This window comes from Labeo rohita, chromosome 20 (assembly GCF_022985175.1).
Source record: "Labeo rohita strain BAU-BD-2019 chromosome 20, IGBB_LRoh.1.0, whole genome shotgun sequence".
Lineage (NCBI taxonomy): Eukaryota > Metazoa > Chordata > Actinopteri > Cypriniformes > Cyprinidae > Labeo > Labeo rohita.
The window spans coordinates 31,836,663-31,846,288 of NC_066888.1; the positions used below are offsets into that span (position 1 = coordinate 31,836,663).

At 38.3% G+C, this 9,626-nt stretch overlaps 1 protein-coding gene across 2 annotated transcripts; it reads right to left on the reverse strand.

Annotated features, from left to right (window-relative positions):
* Positions 1 to 244: 244 nt before the first annotated feature.
* On the reverse strand, positions 245 to 2,691 carry hlx1 (H2.0-like homeo box 1 (Drosophila)). 2 transcript variants are annotated; one of them, XM_051138458.1, is made up of 4 exons: positions 2,109 to 2,691; positions 1,735 to 1,902; positions 1,361 to 1,545; positions 245 to 846 (listed from the first exon to the last, which is right to left on the reverse strand). In XM_051138458.1, the coding sequence occupies exons 1-4, from the start codon at positions 2,500 to 2,502 to the stop codon at positions 541 to 543; spliced, it is 1,053 nt and encodes a 350-aa protein (XP_050994415.1). In that variant the 5' UTR covers positions 2,503 to 2,691; the 3' UTR covers positions 245 to 540. The 2 variants fall into 2 exon arrangements, with proteins under 2 accessions (XP_050994415.1, XP_050994416.1); XM_051138459.1 differs by lacking the exon at positions 1,735 to 1,902 and having other exon boundaries at positions 2,109 to 2,686.
* Between the last annotated feature and the right edge of the window lie 6,935 nt (positions 2,692 to 9,626).

The window sequence follows — 9,626 nt, forward strand, 5'->3', positions numbered from 1 at the left end:
AAATGTCATAAACTACTAAATTATGCAAAGCAGCTATTAGTGAGAACTGTGTTGCAAGAGTTCACTGTGATGTTTAATTATTTACAGTAAGTAAGAATCATTATTAATTGTTATTCAGAAAAAAGCGGCGAGTTAATTTTCCCTGAACGCATCCGCTTGGAAATGTTTGTTTAGTTGTTAAATATTGAAATGTATTTATTCGTTTTAGCAAGAGCATTGCTTTCCATAAATCCACCACTTGGGATATTAGTAACAAACGTTTATTTACATTTTCAGTGCAAATACTTACAGACAAAATATAATACAATCAAGTTTATCAACGTCTTAATTCATGAACATTCAATTCCCAAAATCGTCATATGAAGGTCGAGTGGTTCGTTTAAGGCAGAGCGCTGGTTTCCTCTCTCTCTCTCTCAAAGGTCATAAAGGTCTGTTTCACAATGAAACGATGGCTCAAGTAGGCCCGTTCGTGTGTTTGTGCTCTTTTCAATGTCTCTGTCCCGTAAGACGCGTTAACGGCGCGGTATATGAGGCGGATCCTCACAGCGGCGTTTGTGCGCCCGTGCTCGGCTCTGTCGTGGAGTTTGTGCTGGATGTGTCGTGCAGAGCTCCGGGAATAATCACACTGGCTTTGTTGAGGTCAGAAATGTCCACGTCGCTTTTGTCCTCCGGCCCGTCCTCGAATTCGGACTCGCTCGGTTCGCTTTCGCATTCGGAATCCTCGCGTTCCTTCGGTTCGGACTCGGTCGCGGATTTATCCGGCTGTTCCTTCTCCTTGTCCTTCTGCGCCTGCGCTTCTTTGGAATGCCTCCATTTCATCCGTCGGTTCTGGAACCAAACTTTAACCTGAAACAGAAGGAAAGTATTTTATGTAGACAACATAATGCAATTTTTTTTAATTAAAGCAAGGTGTAATTGTGTTGTTCAATTGTTTTGAGATATGAGAAATACTTTTAGGCCAATGCAGTGCACAGACTAATTTAAAAAAAGCTAATCAATTAATTGAAACGTCCCCTTCGAACGAGTGGTCTGCTGAAGAAAGCACATTTCCAAACTTGACTGGAAAGTTTTGAAACTCTCTTATCGCATTCGCTGTCTGTCTTGTCATTTCCGATATCGAATAAGACAGAAACTCTTGCCCAATGCTCTAAATTAGGATGTTTTGAAACAAAACAACTGCACCCCTCCTGCATTTGCAATAATTCGTTATAATTGACTTTCATTTCTCTAGAAACGTGGATGTCGCAACGCTACGCAAGTACGAGCCCCCAGCTGCTACTGCGCTCCAGATGGCTCTTAAGCTGTGTTTAAGATTAAATCAATTTTTGTTTTTATTATGCATTGCTAATCAGTCGCTCACCTGTGCGTCGGTGAGGCCCAGCATCGCAGCCAGCTGTTTTCTGTCCGGTTTCGTGACGTACTTTTGGATTTCAAAGCGTTTCTCCAGGCCTTTCCGCTGGAGGTTGGAGAACACGGCTCTGGACCACGACCTTTTCCTCTTGTACGTCTGTGGCATTGTGTCTTTAGAAAGCACCGCATACGGCCCTGTTTGAGTCAGACAAAACACGCCGTTAGAACACAACAGTACTTCAATGCATATTGGCTTAAATGTGTGTTATTTAATCGCATGTGCAAAATAATCACCGCACACGCATGCAAAAATTAGGCAGTGCAATAGTAATGAACGTGCAGGTTGTCCTGCTCTTTAGGGCTCGACTGGGGTGTCTACACTACCTGGGAAGGTGTCTTGAAACTGATGTTGCCCTGATTGCCTGGCGGCATTGCCTATTGAACCCATCATGGAGGAGGTTTCGCTCATGGTCGGGTCTATGGACGCGAAGTACGGGCTGGCAGACACATGGACTGCTGACTGCCGATTCGGACTAACAATCGATGTGAGATCTGTTACACAACGACAAAAACCAAACAGTTGAACTAAAGTTCCAGTTGGCTTTTGTAGACAGGGCCATGAGCGCGTTGGGTTGGACGCGTCCAAACAAGCATTACTATTCTGAAGCTAATAATTATGTCCTTTTCATAAGCGTGATGTGATGCTTGCTAGGAAAAACCCTGCATTTAACCAAAAAAAAAAAAAAAAAACGTCTTACCTCGTAAAGACGGTGAATCTTTTCCCTTGGGCTCGAAGTCTGTGGATAATATCCGATCGATTCCAAACTTGAGGTCTTTACTCGAAGGCGGGGGCGCGGATTGCGCGTTCATCGCGGCTCTGGATGTCAAGTGTATTCCATGCCTGTGATACGCGGTTGGAGTGACCGGAGACGGGCGCAACGGGGATCCCGACGAATGAACCTGCGCCCGGGCCCCGATGTGCGCCATAAGCGAAGACGAGCCGGGGATGTTCTCCGCATCTCCAACGTGAAGAATATCAGCGATGCAGAACGACGGCTTCTTCATGCTGTCCACCCCAAAACCGCCCGAGCAGTACGCGGTCCAAAGGCTAAAGTTCGACGCGTAAAACGGATTGAGTCCCGTCGTGTACATCCTGGCAGGAGAAGCCCAAACTTCTTGACAGAATCGCACACAACTACATGTAATGCGTACGAGCGCACGGTCAGGTTTAAGGAGTTGCTGCCCTCTCTTGCGTTTCTCCTCAAGTATGAAACTCCAGACAGGAGTCCAAAAAGCTCTAAGCAGGAGTTCCGTTATTGATTGGCTCTTTGTGAGCCAATGGAAGTTGACAGAACGCTCCAACACGCCCCAAACACGACAGCACTTCCATTACGACTCTTAAAAATGAACACGTTTATTAAACGGCGATGGTTCAAATGATAAAGCATTAAACGTTTTCGGAGTTTATTTTTAGCGTGTGTTCGTTTTCAATGAATAAAGTTGTCGTTTTAATTTGATGTGCGAAAAAACAATCAAATGTAAGCGATCGGATAAATATTAGGATGCGTTATAGAAAGGGAGACGCTGATAAACATGTATTTATTTTTTTTTACTTTAAGATAATTGGAAAATAATTATTTAAGATGGTTATTTTACAAGGTGATGTAATGTACATGATGCATTCGTAATTATAAATAATAACAGTGAGATTTCACATGCATGAAGCTACGCTTCTAATCTGTTTTCTACTTTTCAAAAATACGCAAACTGATAAGAAAAGGATTCACATTAAGAGGCTTTATTCAGACGCGTGTGAGTGTGTTCTGCTCTGGGACTAGGAAACAGGAGTTTCTCGATGCAGGTCATCCTGTTTTTGATGAGCTCTGATTCAGGCTAAATGAGCGGATATTCCTGCTAGATTGAGGCCAAAAATAGAAGATGCTTTAGTATTTTAGGATACAGCAGAGGACCCTTATTTCCTCCGGCTTGGAGAGGTGGAACTTTATAATGACTGTTAGCACTTCCTTTTTTCAATATTTGTGCAACTTTATCTCAACTCGCAAGTCGCGCGGTGACGCAAATCCGTCCTTATGCTTATAATAAACAGAGGAAATCTATTCTCCGCTGAAACGAAAACACAATTAACTTCAGAGGCGATACTTCATCCATATGTAGGACTTTACATTAACGAGCCAAAAATAGAGCGCTGCTCACCATGGAAAAAAAACAAAAACAAAAACAGATCGATTATTAATAATAATAATAAAAAAAAATAGTTTTACAATTGTTTGTCAACACACCTTCCAGTTGTATGTAAATCCGCATACGTGCGAAAGCATGTCTAGAATGCATTACAGATGTTGATTGGTATGCAATGTTTATGATCATTAATGACGGCAGATGATTTTACCCCATGGTGTTTTTTTTTTTAATATCTCTCTTCCTCCGATGGCGTTCATTAGTCGTGATTCATTACCGGAAAGGTCAATGACCCTGACCGCCTCCTATCACGGTGTTTTCGAATGACTCCATTCCGGTTTAAATTTAGAGATGAAATGTACCGCTTTGCTCTCGATCAAGCAGTCAAAACAATCCAGGGAAGAGGATGCGGAAAACACGCCGCGGGTGAACAAGCACGTTATTTCAGGTGCCGGTAAAATATTCGAACGCTGAAAGGCCCGAGACTCATAAAACAGGTCATAAAACCGGCAACAACTGACCGACCGCTGGCATCTCGCTGTAGTCATTTATCTGTTTATTAATGCATAGAATTTAACAGAAACAATTAAGACAGACGGCCTAAAATATTCCACGTCTCTCTCAACAACATGCATCAGTGTTTAAAAAAATGTATTTTCTCCCCATATTATTTTCTGCATTTTTTACATTTATGTATCATTGTTAAAAAATAAAATGTGATTAGACATGGCTTAGTAAATTTTCATTTTCTGCATGCTACAGGCTTAACGTTCTTAACATTATAAAATGAATCTGAATTCAATTATTATATTTCACGAATTTAAACATATAACGCACTTTGTGTTTAAATATAACCTCAGTATTTGTATTATGAAAAGTGAGTCATATTTAAAATTATTTGTAATCATTTCAGGAAACGGTTATAAAAAATTACAGAACTTGTATGTGACCCTTGACCACAAAACGAGTCATAAGGGTCTTTTTTTTTTTTTACTTGATATTTATACATCATCTGAAAGCTGACTAAATAAGCTTTCCACTGAAGTGATGGTTTGCTGGGATAGGATAATATTTGGCCGAGATACAACTATTTGAAAATCTGAAATCTGAGGGTGCAAAAAAAAAAAAAAAAAAAAAAAAAAAAAATCTAGATATTGAGAAAATCGCTTTTTAAAGTTGTCTAGCAATGCATGCTACTAATCAAAAATTAAGTTTTGATATATTTACGGAAATTTCTTAATCTGAATAATTTTTGGCCTAAAAGAAAATTCGATCATTTTGACCCACACAACGTCATTTTGGCTATTGCTACAAATATACCCGTGCTACTTAAGACTGGTTTTGTGGTCCAGGGTCACATTTTATAAACACAAATTTGCTTACTTTTTTTTTAAAAAAAAAAAAAAGTAATTTAAAAAACCTAATTACAATGGCTTCCTTTAAAAGTTAATAAGCGCAAATAAAACATAATCTATATTAATGTCCAGGATGAAAGTTTCTGTCTACAGTGGAACTGTCTACGGAAGAAAACAGGTTCAACCCAGTGTTTCCGGATATGTTTATTGTCCATATCCATATCTGCATTCCTATCTATATCTACGCCTGTATTGTGATAAATATATTCGTGCTGAAAGCACGAAATCATCTGCCGTAGCAATTAAAACCAGTGCAGGATCATGCAAAACATCAAACTCGTGCGCGTTTCTGAGTATATTTCTATGAATGAAAACGATTCAGACAACACTACGTGCACGTCCGCTGTGGTCTGATAAAACATTACACTTGCCGTAATGACTTGAGTGATTTGAAAGGGCTCTGTCTTCCTATTTGCAGTGATAACATCATCACGTGTTCCTCTGGGATTGCCTTTATTTCTGGATCTCCATTAGGAGCATCCGTCTGTCAGCGGTGACGGGCCCGTCATGCTGGAAACATTAGAAAATTGAAGTATCATAATCGTTAAATGCCGATCATGGGAAAGTTTGGAGACCTTGTGGAATTGGTTTGTTTTCCCAAATTCCCTCTGGTTGATGAAATCGCCGTCCGGAGAGTTCAGTGGCGATCTCGCCAGCTCACTGCGGTTCATTTCGGGGCTCTGACAGCCTCGGGAAATATTTGTTACGGATTATTAATTGCATTTTTAAACGCACCCTTGACAGAATGAAAATCCGTCAGCAACTATAATCATATTCGTGAAAGAGCGCATAGACGTTTTTCTGTTCAGTGGGTTATATTTTATATACACCTAAAAAAGGAATACAGAAATTGCGAATACAGAAGTTAAATGCAAATTCATTGAGTGTCATCCTTCCGCTGTAGCCCTGAGAGCCATATAAAGGAAGCTAGCTGTTCTCTATTACTTACACAGAAGCTGGTCAACAGGTGTTTCACGTCATAGCTGTTAGTAGACATGTGTATTATAGCACCACTGGAACGCCATATGGACCAATCAAAACGATCGCTATTTAATGATATAAACAGTTCACCCAAGAACCATACCTACCTAAGCAGTGAAACGAATTAGGCCTGTTTAGAGGTTTTCGGAGATCAGCAATCTGTTGAGTTCCAACTCAATCCGATTTTTATTTCGGCTTCCCTACAGCACGTTTAGCGAAGTAGCTAAACATATTTTAAATGGGCTCTCTTTAAAAGATCTAATTATTTAAACATGTTTTTAGAAAGCGTTCCAAAAATTAAAAATGTATCAGAAAGCGTTCCAACGGTGTACTGTTGCTATGGTTACCTCGCTTCTGTTGGCAAACTTGCATTTACTGCGTTCGAGTACAGTTTTCTCTTTATATTTGCTTATGTATTTTTGCATTTCCTTATGTATATAATGAACAAAACATTAGAATAAAAATATTTAGTTTTTTGGTGAGGAGGCTCACAAGTTCTTTCAAAAAAAAAAAAAAAAAAAAAAAAAAAAAAAATCCTGTTTCATTTTAGTGAAAATACTCTTTTGGACACCAAACACAGAAAATACATAAATAGACATTTTAGAGACATAAGAACTATCCACCTTATTTTTTCGTAAATTTGGAAATTAAATGTGTCTGGCTTCCGCTTCCAGCTATTTTTTTTTAGCTGTACAAACTCGTTTTGCTGCTTGATGTTAAAAACTGCTGTGTCTTACCGAATTATTTTAATGTGTTATCTTAATTAGTGCAAACAGTTTTACCGTTTACCGCCCTTTATTATTCTTCTTGTTATTTCCATAATAAACCGGAAGTCTCGCACATTCACAGAAAACGTCTTCTGAGTTGAAAAAAACAAAATCAGGTCACACTATCCCCTTGATTTAAAAAAAAAATTTAAAAAAAAAAGTCTATCCACTTTATTTAACGTAAGAGCGGCGCGCCATTTGTTACTTGTATGTGCGGGGCTTCCGGTTTCATTCGCTACCAATAATTTCACCTGTACAAAAACAGTTCCTTATCCTGCTTGATACTGAAATGCAAACTTGTATTTCTTATCATCATATTTTAATGTGCTGTCGTATTCATAAACCGAAAACAGCGAATTTCCATGGTTCAAATTAAGGTGAATAGACTATTCTTTTAGTGACACATACTAATAAAGAAATGGTATCCACTATATAAATAATACTATTTAATTACAGCAAACGAAATGAAACTCTTATTTTACACAACATTTACTCAAGAGAGCTGTATTATCCAATGAGTAGATTTGTCTGATCGTCGATGCTAATAATGTCAGAAGGCCCGACATCGGTCGGGTCTCAATCGCTGTGTTTACATGAGCGGCGCAGGTTGAAGTCTTTGCCTTTTGTGCGTAAAGGAATCCAGACGTGCCACTTACTCTTCTCGTTCAATATACACGGGGTTAAATCAAAAGCTCCGTGTTAAATAACAGCGAGACTAATGGAAACGCGGAAAGGTCATAACAAACCATTACGGTGCTGTCGGAGATCCAGCTGAAGCGCCACGACACTCGGTGACAGAAGATTCACCCACAGAGCTCCTGCCGGCCCGATTAGGCCCCTTAATGGTCTGCGGTGATCGATTGTGCACTTGTTTACTCAAAGTCATCGCTCTTGAAGGAAGCCAGATGCTTCTGCAGCTCTGGAACACAAGCCCGCGTTCATGAGCCCAAACGCCTGATGAATTACTACAATAACGCGACGTTTAATGGAAGGAACGCGCGCGACGTATCACTAAAGATGAAGTGATAATTTCCAATTATCCTTCCTCTGATGAGATATATGAATCAACAAATGAGCGTTAATTGTGTTTAAAACTACATGGCTTAAAATATGCTCAAAATAAATGGCTTTAAAGATGAGACGAAAGTTATATTCATTTTATCTAACTATGCAACAGTTTCTCAATAAAATGCGTATGCCTCTGTAGTCGTATGCACTAATATTTCCATACGTCATAGCTCGTTTTTTATATTTGAAGGTGTTTTTTAAAAAAAAAAAAACATTAATGTGTTGTCAAATGTTGTTTGAACAATGTAAAAAAAAAACCATGACCTACTGTAGTCAAATAATGCTTACCTTTTTTAAAAAAAAAAAAAAAAAAAGTTTTTCAAAAGATTTCATTAAATAAAAAAATGCAATTTTCTCATTTTTATATAATTTCTTAATAAAACATCTTTGATATGTCCATGCATTACATTGTTTTATATTAATATAATTTTTGAAATATGATTTTATTCAGAATAATGCTTGAACAGTGGAAAAAAAAAAAAAAAAAGAATAAAACTACCTATTAAAGTATTACTTTTAAAATTTAAAACATAAGAAACTGCACATGCATTCTTGATGATTCTGCTCTACTTTTAAAAAAAAAAGCATTTTTCTTAATTTGCATTATTCAGATGAATTATTTTCAAAGCAATTATTTATGCATATTCGCATGCATAATTAGAGGGAATGTTGGCATTGCGTTGACTGAGAACTGTGTGCACAATAATGTTTTCATGTCAAAGCGTAACCCGATGCTGCTCTCTAGTGGTCAAGTCGCTGATTACAGTCTCAGAACCCGATGGCTTGATGCACTAATTACTTCTTAAGACAAATTCATCAGGTTAAAACACTTTTGTTTGGGCGAGATTCTCAGACGTCGTCTGCCTGCTGCGTTACTTTAATTGGCCTTGTCTGTTCTAATAGATTTGAAACTGTCCAGATTTGAGCCGTCTCATTTCCCAGTGCAGTCGTGTGTCTGGGGAGCCACTCAGTGTAGAATCCAAACACATTTGGCAGCGATAGCCCATATTTCATCACTGTTTACTGCATATTCATTCCTGCAATCCCCAATGCGACGAGAGTCAGCTGTTAGAATACTTCCTTATAAATGTCATCCTGAGAGCTTCTGGTTCAAGACTTGAATGTCATTGACTCCCAAACACGCTTTTCTTTAAACATCATTATTAGGATTACACAAAATGAGAACAATTCTGTCCCGAATCGTTCTCAGCAGCTGGAGTATTTGTGTGAAATACAAAGTGTGTGTTTTAGATTTATAAAAGAATAAAAGAGTTTATTTGACATTCTAGGTATTGAGATTGCTGCCTATTTATAAAAAGCCTCAAAAAACTGCCTTCTCGCTAGAGTACTCTTTTATGGATATAAATGAGCATGATATCAGAATGATATTTTTGCATGAGCATTTAAATGAAAAACTTGATTTATTTGTCATGATAAAGAGGCCTGCACAGGATATGCGGTTTTAAATCATCAAGGCAGAGTGCAGCTGGAATGCTGGGAAACAAATTGCTTCTGACAACAACTAATAAACATAAAATACACACACAAAAAACAGACGTAATAAAACCATCATTTTCTGTGCAAAAGTACATTCTTAAAGGAATAGTTCACCTAAAAATGAACATTTGCTTAACATTTACTCACCCTCAGACCATCCAAGATGTAGATGTAGTTTTTTTTTTCTTTATCAGATTTGGAGAAATGTAGCATTTCATCACTTGCTCACCAATGGATGTGAATGGGTGCCGTCAGAATGAGAGTCCAAACAGTTGATTAAAAACATCACAATAATCCACAAGTAATCCACACCACTCCAGAACATCTATTAACATCTAGAGAAGGCAAA